The sequence below is a fragment of the Vanacampus margaritifer genome, chromosome 17 (genome assembly GCF_051991255.1).
Source record: "Vanacampus margaritifer isolate UIUO_Vmar chromosome 17, RoL_Vmar_1.0, whole genome shotgun sequence".
NCBI lineage: Eukaryota > Metazoa > Chordata > Actinopteri > Syngnathiformes > Syngnathidae > Vanacampus > Vanacampus margaritifer.
The window spans coordinates 4490107-4513246 of NC_135448.1; the positions used below are offsets into that span (position 1 = coordinate 4490107).

The 23140-nt window shown below is 39.2% G+C and overlaps 1 protein-coding gene across 1 annotated transcript in view; it reads right to left on the reverse strand.

Annotated features, from left to right (window-relative positions):
• thsd7aa (thrombospondin, type I, domain containing 7Aa) overlaps window positions 1-23140 on the reverse strand; it is a 148578-nt gene that overhangs the window by 5609 nt on the left and 119829 nt on the right. The window contains exons 14-27 of the mRNA XM_077548205.1: window positions 19647-19825; window positions 19470-19475; window positions 19238-19371; window positions 18411-18564; window positions 16334-16475; window positions 16112-16227; window positions 15920-16037; window positions 13878-14023; window positions 11901-12072; window positions 8253-8426; window positions 7778-7873; window positions 7442-7524; window positions 5653-5866; window positions 2949-3036 (exon numbers count right to left, since the gene is read on the reverse strand). Coding sequence (XP_077404331.1) covers window positions 2949-3036; window positions 5653-5866; window positions 7442-7524; window positions 7778-7873; window positions 8253-8426; window positions 11901-12072; window positions 13878-14023; window positions 15920-16037; window positions 16112-16227; window positions 16334-16475; window positions 18411-18564; window positions 19238-19371; window positions 19470-19475; window positions 19647-19825 — 1822 coding nt within the window. The remainder of the gene's footprint in view (window positions 1-2948; window positions 3037-5652; window positions 5867-7441; window positions 7525-7777; window positions 7874-8252; window positions 8427-11900; window positions 12073-13877; window positions 14024-15919; window positions 16038-16111; window positions 16228-16333; window positions 16476-18410; window positions 18565-19237; window positions 19372-19469; window positions 19476-19646; window positions 19826-23140) is intronic.

Sequence of the window (23140 nt, forward strand, 5' to 3'; positions counted from 1 at the left end):
TTCCCCCAACATCAGAAGACCATTTCCGCCAGTGGAAAAAGATCCCTCCCCAGCCCCACTTTCAGAAGCCTATTTATGCCAGTGAAAAAAACATGTCAGACTGTTTTTTCCACTGGTGTAAATAGGTTTCTCATAAAAAAAAGTGTGGGAAAAAAAAATCCGGAAACGTACGGCGGCAAATTAGGGCCACGTATAAATAGATTTTTTTAGAGGGCGGGGGCAATATTCAGAGAAAAAAACTTAAGAGTTTATCTTCTTTTCCTTTCGGCGTTTCCCTTTAGGGGTCGCCACAGCGAATCAGTTGCCTCCATCTAACTCTATCCTCTGCATCCTCTGCTCTCACACCAACTACCTTCATGTCCTCTAACTACATTCATAAACCTCTTCTTTGATCTTCCTCTACACCTCCTGCCTGGCATTTGGAAACTCAGCATCCTTCTGCCAATATACTCACTATCTCTCCTCTGGACATGTCCAAATCATTTCAGTCTGGCCTCTCTGACGTTATCTCCAAAGCCTCTAACATGTGCTGTCCCCTCTGATGTACTCATTCCTGATTCTATCCATCCTGGATCTTCATCTCTGCCACCTCCAGCTATGCCTCCTGTCTTTTCCTCAGTGGCACTGTTTCCAGACCAAACAACATTGCTGGTCTCACCACAGTTTTCTTCTATCACACCTGACACTTTTCTCCAACCGTTCCAGCCTGCCTGCACACGCTTCTTCACTTCTTTTCCACACTCTCCATTGCTCTGGTCTCTTGACCCTAAATACTTAAACTCCTCCACCTTCTTGGTCTTCCACTTGAGTCCCTCCCATTCACACACAGATACTCCATCTTGCTACGGCTAACCTTCATTCCCCTCCTTTCCAGGGCAAACCTCCATGCCTCTAGCTTCTCCTCCACCTGTTCCATGCTCTCACTACAGATCACAATGTCATCTGCAAATATCATAGTCCATGGAGATTCCTGTCTAACCTCGTCTGTCATCCTGTCCATTACCATAGCGAACAAGAAAGGGCTCAAAGCTGATTCCTGATGTAGTCCCACCTCCACTTTAAACTCCTCCATCACACCTACAGCACACCTCACCACTGTCTTACAGTCCTCATACATGTCCTGCACCACTTGAACATACTTCTCTGCCACTCCAGACTTCCTCATACAAAACCACAGTTCCTCTCTGAGCACCCTGTCATAAGCTTTCTCCAGATCTACAAAGACACTATGCAGCTCCTTCTGACCTTCTCTGTATTTCTCTATCAACATATTCAAAGCAAATACTGCATCTGTGGTACTCTTTTTTTGGCATGAAACCATACTGCTGCTCACAAATGTTCACCTCTGCCCTCAGTCTAGCTTGAACTACTCTTTCCCATAGTTTCATTGTGTGGATCATCAGCTATTTTACAAATTTGCGAGTTTATTAAGTGGCAAATTTGCCGCTTTATATAGTGGCAGATTTGCGACAAAAAAACTCAGAAACTTACGAGAAATACTTGTAGCGTAGCTATAGTCTAATCATGTGAGGATTCGTTGGTGGTTAATGGGACACTGTTTATAAAATGAAAAGGCAGGATGGAGACTGATTCATTCTTAAATTAGAACTTTACTCGTTATTCACCGCAGCCAGAGCGACAACACTTCCTGATCCACTACCAGCTGACTGACACCAATCAGATGCTAGCATACCATAGGTAAATGCAAGTGAATGACGGAGAGCAGCAGATTCGACACATCAATTTAGATACTTGTACAAAAAAATACTAAAATGTATGAATGTGTAAATAATAATTCTGGAAACATAAACGTACAAGTAAATATACATTTTAACAAATTAACTTAAATGCTTGATCGTCCGGGTGTGGACCTTCACAAAGCGAGGCGTTTTTGTTGCTGGCCAGTGGACGTACACAACGGTTCAAAGAGCGAATGCTTAACATGATACGGTTAATCTATGCTAAAGCAATTACTCTCAATTACTATCTCCTTATTTGGAAACCCGACCGAAAAGGATTGGCACAAACAGTCGAGTAGTATGCTACGTATGCTAAGTATTTCACGTAAGGTTTTTAAATTCTTTTTCTTACAAATCTATCACCATATAAAGTGGCAAATCTGCCACTTTATAAACTCGTAAATTTGCAACTTTTTAAAGTGGCAAATTTGCGAGTTTTTTTCCCTCTGAATATTGCCCCCGCCCTCTAAAAAAATATATTTATACGTGGCCCTTAAACGCTGTCGTAGAAACGGGCCTCTGACAAGTGGAAAAAAAAAACCCGTCAGGAATGCTTGAATTTGCAAGCGCGGGATTTTCAAATGGAAAGATGCTGTGTCTGTTAATGCCACCGATCTACAAAGTTGTTCAGACAAACCAACGTGAAGCGTATACGACACGATGTATTGCAATTATGTTACATTCGCCATTCGGTGGCGCTGCGCTACAACTTTGGTGTTCAAATGGGGGTCACGTGTTTCCCGTGGTGACAAAAGCGCCAACAGTCGTCTTAGTTAAAATAGCAAAATATACTCAAAAATACAAATAATACTACTTAACATTAGTTTGAGTTAAGATTATGGTTCTGTTTAGTGTTATGGTTACGTTTAGGCTTAGTAAAAAAAGTAAGACGGAATTGGAGGTCATGTGTTTCTGGTAGAGCTCCACTCGCCCGTGGTCTGCAGCTAAACCCTTCTCGGTAAACTAGCACCACGGGAACTAGCTAACTAGCACCTGAGGCTAAAGCCAAACTGTGGCAGGATTTTTACTTTCTGGACCTGGATTTGGCACCTCTGCCTCTTTTTCAGCCCTAATGGAAGCGTTCTCAGAAAAATATGCAATGAACAGCATATTTTTCTGATCTCCATTAAATCACTGGTGATGATATTAATGTAAATGAAAATGTAACTGGAGGTGCACAACATTATCATACAAGTGTTGGTACATTACCATGCTAAGTAAGTCATTGACATTATAAAGACGAGAAGAACAAACACTCCTGCTGCTACTCCATACACCCAGGTCTTGAGCTTTCCATCTGAAAACAAACATTGTGAGTGAGAATATGCTGCCTGATACAGTACACTATGTCTTTGATCACATGGGGGCAGTAGAGCTCTCTACAATGGTTCATGAGATCATGTCTGCTGTGTGGTGATGGTAGTTTGCACCAAATCCAATTCCAAAGAAGTTGGAACGTTGTGTTAAACATAAATGAAAAGAGAATACAATGATTTGCAAATCATGTTCAACCTATATTTAATTGAATACTGTACAAAGAAAAGATATTTAATGTTCAAACTAATAAACTGATTGTTTTTAGCAAACAATTATTAATTCATTCACTCAGAGCCATTTTCACGGAAGCAGCCCCCTTCGCTCCAGGCTGTTTTACTGGATTTTGACTGATTTTGCAAGGTCCACAGAATATTCTATTCTATTGCTATAAAAACATGGAACATAGCAAAATAAAGATTAGTCTCTTCTTTCACCAGGAAAAAAAGGTACATTTGTATCTGTTTCTGTTTTGCGGCAATTAGCATTAGAATATAGCTAAGTTTCCTCAATATTCACAAACCTGTTCAAAACACTGGAAAAAAGAGCTTGTTGCAACATGACCCTGGCTGATATCTTATACTGTGCTGCCACCTGCTGGCCGTTTTGTGTAATAACTACCATTGCTTTAAGCGACGTCTTCATGTCAGAAGCTGTATCAAAGCCTTTTGTATACTGTAGCATAAAAAAAAAACATTAACAAAAAAAACATACACATACATTTTGGGGAGTGCAGGACAAAGTATTAAAAAACGTATTTATATGTTGTGGAGTTAGAATTAGTTAACTTAGACTTTTATGGCTGCAACATGTTCCAGAAAACCAGGGATAGTTGGTAAAAAAGACTGAGAAACTGCTTATCAAACACCTGTTTGGAACATCCCACAGTAGAACAGGCTAATGGGTGGATGCCATGATGAAGAGCTTCCCTGAATTGCTCAGTCATACACAAGCAAAGATGGAGGGAGGTTCAGCTCTTTGTGAAGTGCATGAGAAAATAGTCGAATAGCTTAAGGACAATGTTCTTCAATGTAAAACTGCAAGGAATTTAGGAATTTCTTCATCTATGGAAAATCAAGATAAATCACTGCATGTAAGCGGCAAGGCCGAAAACCAACAAAAACCCGTGGCCTTCGATCCCTCAAGTGGCACTGCATCAAAGACTGACATCAGTGTGTAAAGGATATCACCACATTAGCTCAGGAACACTTCAGAAAACCAATATACAATATAAAATTACAGTTTGGTGCTACAACCCTAAGTGCAACTTAAAACTCTACTATGCAAAGCAAAAGCCATTTATCAACATTCTTTAAAGTACAAAAGTGTTTTGTGGTCTGATGAGTCCACATTTCAAATTGTTTTTGGAAGTTGTGGATGTCATTTCCTCCGGGCCAAGGAGGAAACGAACCATCCGGACTGTTATGGACACAAAGTTCAAAAGGCAGAATCTGTAAACAATGAAACATAACTTTCTTATCTGTGAAGGCACCATTGATGCTGAAAGTTACATACATGTTTTGGAGAAACATATGCTGCCATCCAAGCAACGTTCTTAGTTTTTTTTCCATGGACGCCCCTACTTATTACAACAGTACAATGACAACACACATTCTGCATGTGTTAACATTGTGGCTTTGTAGTAAAAGAGTGCGGGTACTAGACTGGTCTGCCTGCAGTCCAGACCTGTCTCTCATTGAAAATGTGTGCCACATTGTGATGCCTAAAATACAACAACCAAGACCCCAGAGTGTTGAAAAGGCGAAACTGTACATTAAACAAGAATGGGAAACAATTCCAACTTACAAAGCTTCAACTATTAGTGTCCTCAGTTGTAAAACATGTATTGAATGTTGTCAAAAGAAAAGGTGATGTAACACAGTGGTAAACATGACCCTGTCCCATTTTTTTTTTGCTCCCAAAAACGTATTAAAACGTTCCATTTTAAATATTGCCATGGTTCCAAAAACATATATATTTTTTATTTTATTGCTGGAACATACTTTGATGCAGCCTCTGACCTGAATATGTCGCTCAAAGCAATGGTAGTTATTTAAAAAACGGTCAGCAGGTTACAGCAGAGTATAAGATTTCAACCAGGGCCATGTTGCAAGCTCTTTTCCCCATTGTTTTCAACAGGTCTGTGAATAATGATTAAACTTAGCTATATGCTAATTGCTGCAAAACTGAAACCAATACAAATGTACTTTTTTTTCCTGATGAAAGAAGAGACTAACCTTTCTTTTGGTAGGTTCCATGTTTTATAGCAATAGAACACAATATTCTGTGGGCCTTGGAAATGTAGTAAAAATTCAGTAAAACAGCTGGGAGCGAAGGGGATTGCTTCTGTCAAAGTGGCTGGAAATGAATGAGTTAATGATAATTTGCTAAAAACAATAAAGTTCATCAGTTTGAACATTAAATATCTTGTCTTTGTAGTGAACTTAAATATAGGTTGAACATAATTTGCAAACCATTATATTATGTTTTCATGCATGTTTAACTTTATTGCAATTGGGTTTGTATTTATGATAGTGATAATTAATTGTACATTAATTGACATTCACATTTCAAGTGAAATCTGTGGAGGGGTGTCTACCTGGACCAAATGGCTGCAGAAACCAGGTGCGTCCCACCCTGCCAGGTGGGCTGACTGCCGGCTGGGTGGGATTGAAGGCCCGGATGGTCTTGACATCTGCCTTGTTGTCACCGGCAGTGGGGATCTCCAGCACTGGGATAACAGTGCACTGGTCTAGCAGGCCATCAGAGGTCATCACTTCTGTGTAGCCCTCCTCACAGCCACAAACACCCGACTAACACAAAGAGAAAGTGCAGTTATTACACAACGATGGACAACTACTTGACTGGACTGACTTTTTAAGTTAGTTGGATAGTTAGAGTGTTTTTTATTGTTGTTTTTACAGTGTCAATTTTTTTGTATGTCTTTACTCGATTCATTGAGCCATTTTCAGCAGTAAAAAGTTAATATTTTGTCCAGAATTAACTTCTGCTCTACTATCTGCTCCCAAAAACGTATAAAAACATTTTATTTTAAATTTTGCCATGGTCCCAAAAACATATTTATACGTTTGTTTTTTTATGCGAGAGCATACAGAAGGCTTTGATGCAGCCTCTGACCTGAAGAGGATGCTTAAACAATGGTAGTTATTACAAAAAACGGCAGGTGGAAGCAGAGTATAAGAGATCAACCAAGGTCATGTTGCAACAAACTCTTTTTGCCAGTGTTTGAGAATAACAGAGGTGTGGACACGAGTCATGTGACTTGGACTCGAGTCATGAATTTGACGACTTTAGACTCGACTTGACAAAATGTTAAAAGATCTTTTCCCGAGTGTTCTCAACAGATTTATGAATAATGATGAAATTTATATTCTAATGCTAAATAATGCAAAACGGAAACAGATAGAAATATACTTTTTTCCTGCTGAAAGAAGAGACTCAAATCTTTCTTTTGGTAGGTTCCATGTTTTTATAGCAGTAGAAGACAAAATTCTTTGGGCCTTGCAAAATCAGTCAAAATCCAGTAAAACAGCCGGGAGCGAAGGGCGTTGCTTCAGTGAAAATGGCTGGGAGTGAATGAGTTAATTTGATAATGGTAATTATTTTTCATGTACAATTAATACCTTTAAAAACAAATTTTTCCACTTGCTGTCGACTGAAGATGACATCACCTCTGCTGAGGAAATATGTAACGACCAACCACGGCTTACCTGTTTTCTGGGTTTGATCAGCAAACTGAGCCATGAATGTTCTTTTACCTGTTTCCTCAGTACAGGTGACATGTTGCAAAATTTGCTTTTAAAGGTATTAATTGTTCATGAAAAATAAATAATAATAATAGAAACTTTGTCTGTCTCACGATTTGACTCACTAATGCTAACTAGCGCATCACACGCAACTCACGCACTCAAACAACGGCTATTCATACAAAATGCTTCAGGAATGTTCACAGAGAAGCATGTTAACATTACTCACCGGCATATGCTCTTCCTACGCTGCAAAAAGCAACTTTTATTGGCATAACTTGATCGTGACTTTTTCCTTCTACTCTCAAATGTGGCTAAAACTTAACAGTGTTTCAGAATGTGTGGAACCACACTGCCCCCAAGTGGCCAAATCGTGTACAACATGAACAGCGCTCCCAATAAAGGCACACACAAACAAGGGCAAGACAATTTAAAATAATTTAAATAAAATCGATTTTGGGACATTTAAAATCGATTCTGAATCATACTAAATGAAAATTGCGATTATGAAAATCTATTTTTTTTGGGGCACACCTCTAGTTATTACATGAATTATAGACAAAACATTAACTTCTTATTGTTGAAAATGGCTCAATGAGTCAAGTATCCCTTTAAACTCACCTCTGTACAAAAGGAACGTTGTTTGGTGCACGGTGGGTCACAGGATCGGTCAGCCATTGGCTTGGCTGTAGTTGCGCACCCGCCTGGAATGAACAGAATTTTGTCAGAGGCTTTGATTTCAGAAAATATAAACATCTATCTACCAACCACGGCTCACCTGTTCAGTGTTAAAACGTACTACATGTTATACAAACCCCAATTACAATGAAGTTGGGACATTTATGAGAAATGTAAGTAAAAACAGAATACAATGATTTGTAAATCCTTAATAACCTATATTCATTTGAAAACAAAAGGCTCAATATCTTGTAGCATGTATTACTGTATGTAAGTCACCTGTGACATTCAGTCCATCTGATCGCTGGCACCAGACGTGCCGCGATGAGCCTCTCCATGGTCCAGCTCGCCAGGCGTATTCAAAACACTGTCCGTCTGAAGGTAGAATGTTCTGTTCATTTAAGAGTCTTAAAAAATAACAGTCATCTAATGATATGAAAGGAAATACATAAAGGACAGCCTTGAGCAGATTATTTTACTTAAAGGGTGTCAAGTCAAAAATCTTCTTCACAATTATCTGTTACACAGCATAATCCACCCGTTTTTTCAATCTCAGGGGTTGGCCATTTTGCCACTTGCTGTCAACTGAAAATGACATCACTTTGCCTATGGGCCATGCTTGTGAATGTCACATAACCAAACTCAGAAGATTTTTGAGCCGTGAACTGCCGTTATGAAAAGTTTGGACTAAATTTCCCCTTTAACAATAATAATTAATTGAATTGAAGTTTTGGCAGTATATGTCAGTTTTGACCTGTACATGGCCGGGCCTCCAGCTCCTGTTCTGGACACTGAAGCAGATTCTCAGGGTCTTGAGCCACAACCGCTCGAGAGCGGACTTGCACTGAGCCAAAACCCAGATCATCCCCACCAACACAGCTTAACTGGCATGGACTCCAAACCGTCCAGTCTGTCAGGTAGCATTCCCCTAAAAAACAGCATAAATATTAAAACACATTTCAAAATGTACTTTATTAGTAAGTAATTGCATCATATCCTCTCAAACAGGGTTGTAACCTATCAAATCAAACTGAAATCCCACTGAGTCAACTCGAATCATATCGTTCTGCTTTCAAATCGTACCATCCTTGAATCGTTTCGCACATATACCGTACTTATGTAGTATATATTGGAATGTACAAACCCAATTCCCCAAAAGTTGGGACACTATACAAATTGTGAATAAAAACTGAATGCAATTATGTGGAAGTGCCAAATTTCAATAATTTGTTCAGAATATAACATAGATGACAGGTCAAAAGTTTAAACTGAGAAAAATTTTCATTTTAAGGGAAAAATATGTTGATTGTAAATTTCATGGCGCCAACAAATCTAAAAAATGTTTGGACAGGTAGCAATAAGAGGCTGGAAAAGTCATTTGCACAAAAAAAAAAAGTCTGGAAGACCAGTTACCACTAATGAGGTCCATTGGCAACTTGATTGGAGTATAAAAAGAGCTTCTCGGAGTGGCAGTGTCTCACAGAAGCAAAGATGGGTAGAAAATCATCAATTCCTCCAATGTTGTGCAGAAAGATAGTGGAGAAATATCAGAAAGGTGTTTACCAGCGAAAAATTGCAAAAAGGTTGAAGTAATTATCATCTACAGTGCATAACATCATCCATAGATTCAGAGAATCTGGAACAATCTCTGTGTGTAAGGGTCAAGGCCGAAAAATTACACTGGATGCCCATGATCTTCGGGCCCTCAAACGGCACTGCACCACAAACAGGAATGCTTAGTGTAAGGGAAATCACAGAAAGGGCTCAGCAATACTTCCAGAAAACATTGTGGGTGAACACAATCCAGCGTGCCATCCGCCGTTGCCAGATGAAACTCTACAGTACAAAGAAGAAGCCATTTCTAAAGCCGACCAAGAAGCGGCGGCATTTCTCTGGACCAGGGGTTATTTAAAATGGAGTGTGGCAAAGTGGAAACCTGTTTTGTGGTCAGACGAATCACGATTTGAAGTTCTTTGTGGAAAACTGGGGTGCTATATCATACTGACTAAAAAGGACATGGACAACCCAAGTTGTTATCAGCACTCAGTTTATAAGCCTGCATCTGTGATCCTATAGAGTTGCGTGTGGCATGGGCAGCTTCCACATCTGGAAAGGCATCATCAATGCAGAAAGGTATATTCAGATTCGAGAACAACATATGCTCCCATCCAGGCATCATCACTTTTAGAGAAGATCTTGCATTTCTCAATACGATAATGCCAGACCACATGCAGCACCGGTTACAACATCATGGCTGCGTAGGAAAAGGATCCGGGTATTGAAATGGCCAGCCTGCAGTCCACTTCTTTCACTTATAAAGCACATTTGGCGCATCATAAAGGGGAAGGTGCAACAAAGAAAGCCCAAGACAGTTGAACAGTTAGAGAGACGCGTGTTAGACAAGAATGGGACAGCATTCCTATTTCTAAACTTGAGAAAATTGTCTCCTCGATCCCCAGACGTTTGCATACTGTTGTAAGAAGAAGAGGGGATGCCTCACAGTTGTGAAAATGGCCTTGTCCCAACTTTTTTTTAGATTTGTTGACATCATGGAATTTAAAATCAACAAGTTTTCTCTTAAAATGGTACATTTTCTCAGTTTAAACTTTTGACTTGCTCTCTATGTTCTATTCTGAATGAAATATTAAAATGTGGCACTTCCACGTAATTGCTTTTTTTTTTTTAATTCATAGTTTTTATAAAAAATTTGTATAGTGTCACAACTATTGGGGAATTAGGTTTGTGTACATATATACAGTGCTGCTCAAAAGTTAGTGAACCCTGCAGATCAAATCTACACTGCTGACATTTAAAATAATGGACTTGAACAAAAAGAATGATAATACTGTCATTCATTCTTGAACAACAGTTGTTGATTTAAGAAAAACTCAGATTTCATGGTTGCAAATGTGTATGTGAACCTCTCACTTAATCAGACATTGCACCTCCTTTTGCAACACTTTCTTTAGTGACTTATCAGTCCTTCACATCTACTTTGGGGGAATTTTTGTCACTCTTCCTTGCAAAATGCAGCCAGTTGAGAGAGGTTGGATGGGCGTCTAGCATACACTTCCCGTTTCAGGTCCCACCACAGTATTTTGAAAGAATTTATGTCAGGATTTTGACTGGGCAGATCTAGAACATGAATCTTGTTGTTCTTCAGACATTCTTTGGTTGTATTGCTGGAATGCTTTGGATTATTGTCATGTTGCATGATCCATCGTCTACAAGGCTGTAACTTCACAAAGAACGGCTTCAGGTTATGTTCCAGGATTTCACAATATTCCTCTGAATTCATGATTCCCTGGATTATGTGGAGTTGTCCAGGTCCTGAGAATGAAAAAAAATTAATTACATTCTCACCTCCATGCTTCACTCTAGGGTGAAGGTTATTTTGGTGGTATGCAGTGTTGACTTTTCCCCAAACATGACTGTTTTAGTTGTGACCAAACAGTTAAATTTGGACGCATCTGTCCACAGAAGAGACTTCCAATAAGCTTCAGTGTTGTCCAGGTACTCGCTGGCAAAGTTGAGATGGGCGGCTTTGCTCTTTTTTTATGAGCAGAGGCTTCTACCTAGCAAGCCTTCCATGAACGCCTTGTCGATTGACTTTTCTTCAGATAGTTGAAGCATGCACGTGTCCCAGATGCAGCAAAATAGGTCTGCAAATCTTGAGGTGATGTTCGAGTTGGCTTTTTACTTACTTTTCTTGTGGTTCTTGCTGATATTTTCAGAAGGTCGTCCACTTCTAGGCAGGATTGTAGTAATTTTCAGTGTTCTTTAGTTTCAGATGATCTGCTTCACAGTGGAATGATGAAGCTAATTTTTTTTTAGATTACTTTATAGCTTTCTCCAGACAGATGTGCTGTCAACTACCCACTTCCTGAGGTCCCCTGAGATTTATCTTCCTCTCAGCATGACTGACATGTATGGTTTCATCTGGGTAAGACTAAAGTGACGTGGTTTTTCAGTAGGGTTAGTTTAGCTACCAATTTGCCCTACCTGATTCTACTTGATGCAGCTCAGGGTTCACTTACTTTTACGCCTACATGAATTGACCAAACACTCTTTTTAGTTTTGACTACACAATTAATTTAAAAAAAAAGAACAATGCATTGAATTGATAAACCTAAACCTGCTATTTCCTATAAAATGTAATGGTTCAGATTGAGCAACAAAATTAGGTTGAAACAATTGGAAAGTCCAAATTGCTCAAGAGGTTCACAAACTTTTGCGCAGCACTGTACACACACACACACACACATATATATATATACACACACACGTGTGTGCGTGTGTTGTGTTGTGTTTAGAATTGTTACATTTAAAAACAGGGCAATAACTGATCTTGTCACCAAATTGCACCTATACACTTTCACTGTTGCACCTAGTGTGCTTTTACCTGGACAAGGTACTGTGCAGGACTCCTGCCGTATTATCTGTGCATCTCCGTCCACCACAGGTACTTGTTCTCCACACAGCTCATCGTCCACCAGACTTCCCTGTAGATCAGATCCATCCGACACGAAGCATGAAATGTTCCTGAACCGCAAGCCTTCACCACATCTTGCACTCTGGGATAAAAATAAATAAATAATTGTTGTACATGTTTAACTTTTGCCGGAAGGAAGTCAACACAAAATGTCAAACAGATGGTGGTAGAACTAAAATTATTTATGTCCAATGGATAAATAAATAAATAAAACAACCCCAATGGGTGAATATTAATCTGCTTCAATTTTGTGAGTAGGTTTTCCTGGTCTGAGTTTATTCATCTCAGGACCTGACTACATTAATTTACTACTGCTTATCCTATTTAAGGTAACGTGAGAGCTGGAGCCCATCTTGCAACCGATTGTTGTAAAGCTATGAAATTGACTATTTTAAAAATAGTTTTCTACAAACAGCTAATATTAAGCATACTCAAATTTGGCCATGTATAAACAATTTCAGACGTAACTTTGTTTATCCTTTGAGACGCCATTGTGAGGTTTAAACCGAATATTCTCAGAGGAACGTGGCCATTAAACTTTGACTGTCCAGGGTTTTTCATATGTAGAAAATGCGGAGGCGATCGCCACCACCTAATTTGTTCGCCACCTCCAGCCTGAGCAACTGATATCTCTCAACACAACCGCAGCGCTCAAGCTGTGTTGATTGAGCTCGGCAGCAACGTATTTTAACTGCAGTTGCAGCGTTGCGCCATTATGGAGGCGCTATATCAACAGCAGTGCACAGGAAAGACCTAAAGTAATAAGAAGAAACTGTTGTTTTTTTTAACTTTATTGTACCGAAGAAGAAACAGATCACGGAGCAACCGTTGCACACGCCCAGTTCCTGGTTGCGCAGCAGAAGACCGGTGGCTTCAGCCATCGACAAAGATAAAAACACAGTATATATAATAAACATAATAGTGTTTTACAACAACGCTAAACTATATTTACAATTTAATATGTACAAGTAGATTAATTTTTATTGATTGTAGTAAAAAAAAAACAATTGCGGGTCGCGCACACACCTTACAGACCCACTTCTGCTCAACACTTAGAATCAAAAGACTTTTTTCATTGAAGCTATGACTAAAATGCCGCAAAACAAAAACGTTTGTTGGCCTCATGTTGCTATCTTGAGCTAGCCCGTCCAATAATACACGGGCAACAACTGCGTGCTAAAGATGAGTAGTAGCTGGTCTGAGGACAATGGGGATATATGATAGCTATATTTTTTATCTGGCTAACTATGTTTTCACACGATCAGTGGCACAGTTTGGGGACGGCAATAAGTAAACAAAACATTCTAAATTGAGCTAGTATATTGCATGAATATCAGTACAGTGTATATATTGTAATACTTCTGTAGTCATTTAAAGCATTCATATTAATGTATTCAAATAAATCAGCTCATTTTAAGGGTTTTAGTATGAATCATAGCCATGATGCAGTTGTACAGTATATATGCTTAATATGAGATCATCACAAAACTTATGGGCCACCACTGCAAATTCTTTTGTTGATACCCTCAAACATGTGCAGTGTGAGACATTTTCTGATAATACTTGCACTTTTGGTCTAAACTAGTATTTAAGATGCAAATGTATATTTATGGTGTATGATAGGGGTGTTAGAAAAAATCGATTCTGCAATATATCGCGATATTACAGTGCACAATTCTCGAATTGATTCAATATGCGGCCGAATTGATTTTTAAACATACATTTTTTATGGTAATATTCAACAAAACGTCTTACTTAGGGTTAGGATTCACACATCATACACCTGATGAATTGATTACGCGATATGTCTCATACGTTGCTGCGATATGTCTTATATATGTAAAATGTGTACTTGTTGAAGCTACAGGCCGCAGGAGACTGTCTAACCTCTGACTTGCATTCAGACCACACACTGTATCTCCAGCGGTAGCAGGGCTTCACAAGACATGGCTTCCAATGCTGCATCTGGGTTGGACATGGCCTCCCGTCACCCTGGGGAGCCTGGATGACTGTTCGCCTTCTCCACAGCTTGCCTGAAGACAGGAAAAGAGGGTCAGAAAAGGCAATATTTTTTGCCTCAGGATATTGTCAGATGTTGCTAGAATTGAGCTGGAACCTACTTTTGTCACAATTTGGTACATCCCTTGACCCATACCTGATAATCTTCCACACAAAGAAGACAATCTAGTTTTTCTGTGGTCAGATTAACCCATTCAATACACTTTGTCCTTCACTCCCCAAAACGTATTTATACGTTTTGTATGCTTTTTTATACTTTGATACAGTTTCTCACCTGAATACGTCGCTTAAAGTAATGGTAGATATCACAAAAAAAACGGCCAGAAGGTGGCAGCAGAGTATAAGAGATCAGCCAGGGCCATGATGCAACAAGCTCTTTTTGCCAGTGCTTTCAACAGGTTTGTGAATAACGATGAAACTTAGCTATATTGCTTATTGCTGCAAAACGGAAACGGATACAAATATACTTTTTTTCCCTGATGAAAGAAGAGACTATAATCTTCCTTTTGGTAGGTTCCATGTTTTATAGCAATTTAACACAATATTCTTGCAAAATCCAGTAAAACAGCCGTGAGCAAAGGGGGTTGCTTTAGTGAAAATGGCTGGGGGTGAATGAGTTAAGGTTAGCAAAACTGCTTAAAAGCCTGCTATAGTGCCATATCTTCAGTCGACTTTAGTTGCTTCAGGGTGCTGCTCTTCTCACAGTCTGGTGGAGTGCAAAGTGCTTCCTGAGCCTCATAGCACTCATAATTGACCATCGATCAGTGACCGAATCCTCGGCAACCATCTGCGAGGATACATGAGCTCCCTTTATTTGGTTATGTGATGTGAGAATTCACATCATGAAGCACTTCTGATTAGAACCATTATTATAAGAGAGTCTAATTGATGGCAGTGATGGCTCTCTCACAGTCAAGTATACAGCTGTTTGAAAACTCAATATTGGTAATGTCTACACGAAACTAAATCTTTTCAAAATAAATACATACATAAATTAATTAATTCATTAATATAATTTATACTTGCTGACCATCAATTCAGACATTTTACACAGAAATTGATGGCTTTCAACCCGAATTATGGTTGACTTCTTAAAAATGGCCAGTGGAAATGTGTTGCTGTTATTTAGCCTAGTGCAAACATAGTTTTCAATTTTAACTATCAGTCAATAACTATTCATGATAAGTAAGTTATTTGGTAATGGGTTCATGTTAATATGATGAACGTGAACCTGTTGCAATATATTAAGCAGATTAATAAGATATCCCAAATTAAGCTGTGTTTTTTAATTTAGTGCAGGGGTGGTCAAGTTCGGTCCTCGAGAGCCACTATCCAGCCTGTTTTCCATGTTGCTCTCCACTAACACACCTGATTCATGATCAGGATCGTTGTCAGGCTTCTGCAAAGCTTGCTGATGAGCTGATCATTTGAATCAGCTGCGCTGAAGGAGGAAGACATGGAAAACAGGCTGGATAGTGGCTCTCGAGGACCGAACTTGGCCACCCCTGATTTAGTGTATTATTGTATGTATTACTTGTATTTATGTAATTCTTTATTTTTGTTTTAATAAAAAGTACATCATGAAATAATATGTTCTATCAAGATTAATGAATTAATTTGACATTCAGTAAAGACTACTGTAAATACAGCTGAAGTGTTTGCAGATATGAAATGGTAAAATTATAATGGAGACGGTAGTCCCAGATTGTAAGATAGCATTAACGACGCAAGGAAAAAATATGGCATTGTTTTGTTCTCATTTCTGACTGACAATGTCAAAGAAACTGCTTTAAGTTGGGGGTCAAGTGCCTTGCTCAAGGACTTCTTAGTAATGCTGAGTACATTTTTGTCTATAATCTGCAACCTCGTCTTCAACATTTAAAAAGTGCTAGAAATTGAACTACAGATACCTTGGAGTCCACATTTATGTGTACAGTCGGACCATGCCGACCACTCGGACAGCTGGCAGTTGACGGGGCACTCCACAACACAGGAAGCATTCATTTGCCACTTCCTCTCTAGGCCAAACTGAAAGACAATCATTTGAATGATGTTTGTCTTTATCGAGAGTGGAAGAGGAAAACAAAACAACTTAAACCCACCTCTTTACAGAACCTCAAGTCCACAGATTTGCCGTCACTCCTCACACAGTCCAGCATGCGAGTTTTGATACCATTTCCACAGACTGCTCTATCACTCAGTTGACAAGTACTCCAATCTGCACAGACCAGACATCAAAAAGAGAAACAAGATTTTCTTATGTTCAGGCATATTCAGGCCCAGCTGTTTAAACAGAAGAATTAACAAAGCGCTTTCAATCTCACCAGTGATGTTGTAGGAATGGTGGAAGCAATTGCTGTTGAGTTTGCAAGGCTCTGTTTCAGTGGTTAGAAGACACTCCTTCTCCTCGCCAGGCTGCCTGATTGGGTAAGCCCTCCTCTCTCGTGTAATGTTTCTGTTACATGGCTAAAGAAACAAAGAAATTTTACTGAACACACAGCCACGCTATTGGTGTTCATAAATGAGTCAGAGCGGAAGCTTCCCATCAGTGAGTAAATTAGTGAGTGAGTGAATGGGATGCCATTTCCGGTTCACGAACGTACCGTGAGTGAACAAGTTGCTTGAACGAATCTTTTGAACGGTTCTTTTTAATAAACTGATTCTAATGATTCAGTTCACTTAAAACAACTGCTATGCCCATCACTACCCTGTATGTCTGGGAAAAAAACAATATAACTTGGATAAGTCGGCAACAAAAACAAGTCAGCACAGGATCTCTGCACCATATTCTTGTCCATCTTTCACAGTATCCAGACATTCAGTCCACATCCCATTGTAAACTGTATTCAAACTCCCAGCGAATGTTTCAGTCTATTGCCACCCTCTACTGGTGGCAAGTTGATACTGCAGTCAGGCTTTGATAACTGTGAATTAATGTTAATGTAATCCCCCATTTTTAAATTTAGTCTCAGTTTTAGTCCAGTTTCAATCACTCTTGTTAGTTTTTATCATAGTTAGTCAACCTCACCCGTTTTTATTCAGTCTATTTTTAGTCAACTATAAATCAGCATTTTAATCTTTATTTTAGTCCAAGAAAACATAATTATAATCAACATTTTTGTCTAGTCTAATCTAGTCTAGTTTAGTCTAGTCTAGTCAAGACAATCATTTGACTGGTGAACTTTTTTTTTTGTCAGCAGAATATGTTGAACATTTCGGATCTAAAACTATTTCACATAAAATGTTCTCTCATCTTTTTGATGAAAAACAGCTTCACATACAATTACAGTATATCAACAAGTTGCTACTATGGCTTAATGCTATGAGCTAGTAAATTAGCCAGTATTAGTTAGCGGTCGGATTAACATTATTGTTGGAATGTTATAGCCGTTGGATTAATGTTCCCTTTTTTTACCTTTTACTTTTTTAACCTTTCACCGTGAATCCACCTGTCTATCCCATGTTTGTGCATGTTGCAGATTTGAAAGGGTGTGTGTCACTGTCTCACATGACAGTGTCACAGTGACAGATTAGCAGAGACAAGATTTTACAAAATCATATAATTTTCATATCGTTTTTGTTCATGAACTAAAATGTCCATAGATCTAAGTCTAGTTTTTATTAAGTGAAGTACATTTTCGTCTCGTCTTCATTAGCCGACGAAAATGGATACTGATTTAGTCCAAGTTATTGTTTATTAATGAGGGTTTTAGTCTAGTCTAGTTTTAATCCGATGAAAAATGTGCGTTGACGAAATTATTTTTGTTTAATTTTTGTTGACTAAATTAACACTACTGGGAATAAGCCTACCGTATAATGTCTTGCCCAGCAACCAACTCTCATGAGCTCTGGCTAGGCTACAAGGTTAGTATAACCACCATTACAAGTTACAATGTGTTATCCATGGTAGTGATGTTCAAGAGCCAAAAAATTATATTTGCATTTTTTTTTTTTTTCTCTGAAGTACGGAAAACCAGAAATGCCTATCATGCTCTTCAGCGCAAGCGCTGAGGACACTGACTTCTGTGTACAGAAGTAGTTATTTAGTATAGGGAGTTATATTATAATGCGTACATTATAATTATAATTATAATTGTTGTAATTACACAAATGTGCAAGGTATATTTGAAATGCACATTCAACAATTCACAAGCAGAATTTTATATTTAGCAATGATAAGTCATAATAAAGGCAGACACACATGTAAATTGCTCATATATTTGTGTGAATAATAATATCTACTAATTAGAATATTTCATAAATTGTCAAATAAAAGTCTATTGTAAAGATATTTTGTCCAAATTGTTAATTACAGCAGCTTAAAAATATCATTGTCTTTTGTAAGCACTTGCAGTACCACAAAAAGTAGCTAATAGTGCCATTAAGTATACACATTCTCACCAATGGACATGGACTCCAGGCTCCCCAGTCTGATAGCACACAGTCTTCTGGACAGGGCAGCTGGCTGTTCCGAGCTCCCAGAGGCATCTCCTCCGGGTCACACAGATAGTCCTCCACCTGCTCCAAGGGGCCGTCTATCGTGTTCAGCATACATCTGCTGTCCAAAACATTATCATCATTTTAAGCGACTAGTGAAACTGTTTGCCGGAATTGCTAGAATGTATCCCTTGTGTTTGATTATGACGCCAATATACAAATGCGTTAAAAGAAGCTGCTCTCAGACATTTTCAATTTGGGGGATTTTCTTTCATAACTAGACAAAGTGCAATTTCTGCACAAATTACGTGGGCATACTGAAAAGTTTAATGCTAAGATTCAAATACATGTGCTTAAATCATTTCAGTGAAATTATAATCAATTTCCTGATATGATAGTTGGTATCAAACCATCAAATGTACTAAAATGTGGCCCAAGCAAGGTTTTTATCCAGGTTCTCCGGGGTGGGACACAATTGCTCTAAGCACTGAGCTAACTTGATTTGTTCAAATTCATGGCTAATGGCGTATTTATTTTGAAAAGTGTCATCTGATGCTGAAAGCTAACATGCAATTAATCATTTCAGTGAAATTATAATCCATTTGTCATTAAATGCGCTAAAAGCAGCTGTTCTCAGACATTTTCAATTTGGGGGATTTTCTTTCATAATTATACAATATGATGAATTTAATTTGATACAATGCATCAAAATTACAACAAGAAAGCCACATTAAATTTGGATTGGATCTAATCATCTCAACCAATCTGATGATGTTTATGAAAATCTTTACCTGACTTTTCTGGTCTGAACTCCTTCACCACAGTTGTTCTTCAGGTCTACATTGCTAACTTTCCATACACTCCATGGCTCTACCACCCAAACATACTGACCGCAGTCACTGAGACATGGCACCACTTCATATACCTATTTTAAGCAAATACCAAAAACATATATATAGTACTACAGTACAATATGCAGGAAAAAAAGTAAACATTGATGAAGAAAAACACTGAAGTACTTACTTGCGCCTGTGTTTGATATGCATTGAACAAAGAAGAGAGAAGAGAAAATTGAAATTATTGGCTAGAGCGTTTAACCATACAGTATGTTGTACTGTATACCATATTTGTAAAAGCTAACTTTTCATAACTCAACCTTACGAAACTAACTATAATCTTCTGTACGTTGGGATAAACCACCTGGTTGACGTGGTCAAGTTTGGGGCAAGGCCTCCCACCGTTGTATGGTTTTTCTCGAAGCCATTTTGATCGAACTTTGACGCCACTGCCGCATGACTTACTGCATCGTGACCAGTTGGACCACTCGCTGAGCTTGCAGTCAGATGGACAGGGAATGATGCAAGCCTCCTCAATGTACCCTATAAAACATGACAATAAATGTTTATATACTAGGGGTTAGTGCGTGAATTTCGAGTTAATTTAAAGTTACTTTAACACCACTAATTTTTTAAACGCACGATTAATGACCTCCCCCTTACATGGAAAGCCTGTACTGGGGGAATCCAGTCGCAATGCAGCAAAATTATAGAATAAGAATAATGCATATATTTGTGACTGGGATCAAGTTGTATTTTTCAATTTTAAAAATGTGCAGAATTTCTCAAGTTACTTTATGTTAAAGATTAGATAGCTCTTAATATGAAAAGAAAAATGCACTGAGCTGTCACCAATGTCTTACAAATGCAATTATGCCATCTAGTGGCAGAAAAATGACCTCAACACAAATCTACATCACACTTTTCTTTACAGTACATCTTTTTAATCTTAACTAAATTTTATGAATTATTGTGAAATTAATGTATCAATGACTAAAAGATGTAGCCATGTTTCTATTAGTTCAACATTTTTTCCACTTTTACGTTAACAAGAGTATGAAAAACTTAGAAAAATATTTTATTGTACATTTTATTGTACATTTAGAACAGATATACAATTTGTGATTAATCGTGAGTTAACTATTGAAGTCATGTGATTAAAATTAAATACGATAAAAAACTTTAATCACCTGACAACCCTAGTATATACGAGACATAAATTAAGCAGGTTTGTATTACATTAAGTATGTTTTGGTGAAATATGCCCTAACTTTCGGATTTTGTTGCCAACACCGGTTAGCCATGACACTACAATACACCCGTACAATAACCACAGTGCTTCTGTTTACATTGCAAATGAGACGTAGCAGTTTTTAGATGAAGACAAAGCATATATAAGTAATTCATTTATAAACACGATGTTGACGATTAAATTAATTGTTGACATGGTCAACCCTAGTCCTTAAACTGGATTGTGGAATTTGTTACTTTTTCACTTGCGTAACTAAAGCGTATCTGCAGCCTCTGTGTCAAGCTTGTGCATTGTGCAGGTGTGTACATGTGCTCGAATAAACTCTTCGTTTTTTCAGTTTTATTGAAGTCTGAGCTGGAGTTTGGAATTTGCTTGAAGCCAGCCTCTTCTTGTATACGCTAGCTAACAATACTACATGTCCGTGGGTACGAGCATGACATCACCCTGAACCAGTGGTGTAGTCCAGTGTATACGCGGGTATACGGCATATGGCTTGAGAGCCAGACAAAACTTTGGGAACAAAAGCAGCATTTGGCCACAATATGACCCCTGCCCCGTTAGGGTGCCAATGAAAGCACAGAAAGAGCATGGAGTTCCCCCACCTGCTTAGCAGATACTATCGCAAGTAGAAACGCCGTCTTACGAGGCAGCCAGCAAAGTTCCCCTTCGGTCAACGGCTCAGAAGAGGACATGCAAAGTGCATCGAGCACCAATCAAAGGTCCCGGGCGGGGACTTGAGGCGTTCCTAGAACGAAGGGCACTAGGCTATAGCAACCCACAGACTTGCCATCCACTGCAATATGGCGGGCTGAAATGGCCGCCACGTAGCCCTTGATCAGAGAAGGGGACTGCCCCTTATCGAAAACAGATTGGAGGAATTCTAAAACAGTGGGAATAGGGCACGACACTGGATCCATCCCGTAGCTTGCACACCACTCCGCAAACAACTCCCACCTGTTAGCATACAGCGAACGAGTGGACGGAACCCTGGCATTAAGGATCGTATGCTTAACAGAAGATGAACACTGAGTGTGTCAGAGCATCCTAGCCCAAACATGGCCTGTAGGCTGGCAAGACGGGGGGCGGCCCATCTGAGAAGCCTCCATGAGGTCCGTAGCAACTGGGCGGACCTCATCCCGCTCTGATGATTGATGTGATACACAGAGGAGGTGTTGTTATCTGATCGTACCAGGACATGGCGCCCTGCCACGAAGGGCAGAAAATGAATGAGGCCCAGATGCACCGCCTGCAGCTCCAGCACATTAATGTGCAGCGACCTGTCTCCTGCACCCCACCGGCTTGAGCAGTCCTGGGTTGCCAAACTGCACCCCATCCGCTCAGGCTGGCATCGGTGGGGACAACTTTGTGATGTGTAGGCACCACACCCAGCAGGACTCCCGCTGATAGAACAGACCGGCGACCCCAAGGTGCGAGGGCACCCATGAACCGACTGGACACTCGGAGATGCTTTCGACGGTCAGCAGCAGGTTGAGCCGGAAACGGAGCCACTGTTGCAATGGTCGCAGCGACAGCAGGCCTAGTGGCACAATTGCCGTCAGAGACGTTAAGATACCCAGCAGACGCAAAAAAAGAACATAAGGTAGCATCCCATTGGCATGGAAGAGAGAGATGAGGCGTAGCACATCGTCTACCCTTTGTGGGGATGGCCGAACAGTCATGGAGGTGGTGTCTAACGACATTCCGATGAACAGAGTCTGCTGAGAGGGAACGAGAGAGGACTTCTCCAGGTTGACCTTGAGTCCAAGTCATGACACATGCTGAAGAAGCATATATATGTTTCGGAGTGCCTGATCCCTGGACGCTGCGCATATCAACCAGTCGTCCAAATAAGGGAGCACCTTCATGCCACTTGACTGCAGGGGTGAAAGGGCCGCCTTCACTACAAGTGTGAACAGCGAAAGGAATTTACCTTCTTTTCCGCTGTGCACCAGTCTTTTTCAAGAATAGATTTTTTTCTTGCAAATAATTCTATTGCTGATAAAATTGGTACAAAAATACATCCTATTATTATTAGCGACCATGCACCAGTCTCCCTTACCCGACAAGTTGATTGTACCTTTAAACCACCCCCGACATGACGTTTTAACATCTCAATGCTAAATGACGCAGAGTTTGACAAAATTATAAGAAGAGATTGGGCAGACTTTTTGGAAATTAATGACTCTCCAGACTTATCTCCATCTCTTCTCTGGGAAGCTGGGTAAGTGGTAATTAGAGGTAAAATTATATAATATTCATCTTATAAAAAGAAACAGGATCAAAAATTTGAAAAAGATTTGGAAGATAAAATTAAACAACTGACGGATGAGTACGCAATAAACCCAAATAACCAAATATGGACTGACTTACAAAATACAAAAATACAATTAGACGATATGCTATCTAAAAAGACAGAGTTTATAATACAACAATTGAGATACAACAACTTTGAATATAATAACAAATCAGGTAAATTTCTTGCAAACCAACTTCAACACAATCGGGAAAAATCTCTTATAACGGCTATTAAAGGGACAACTGGTGAATGGACACAATCAACAGAAGAAATTAATCAATTTTTTTTTATAACTATTATCGCAACCGGC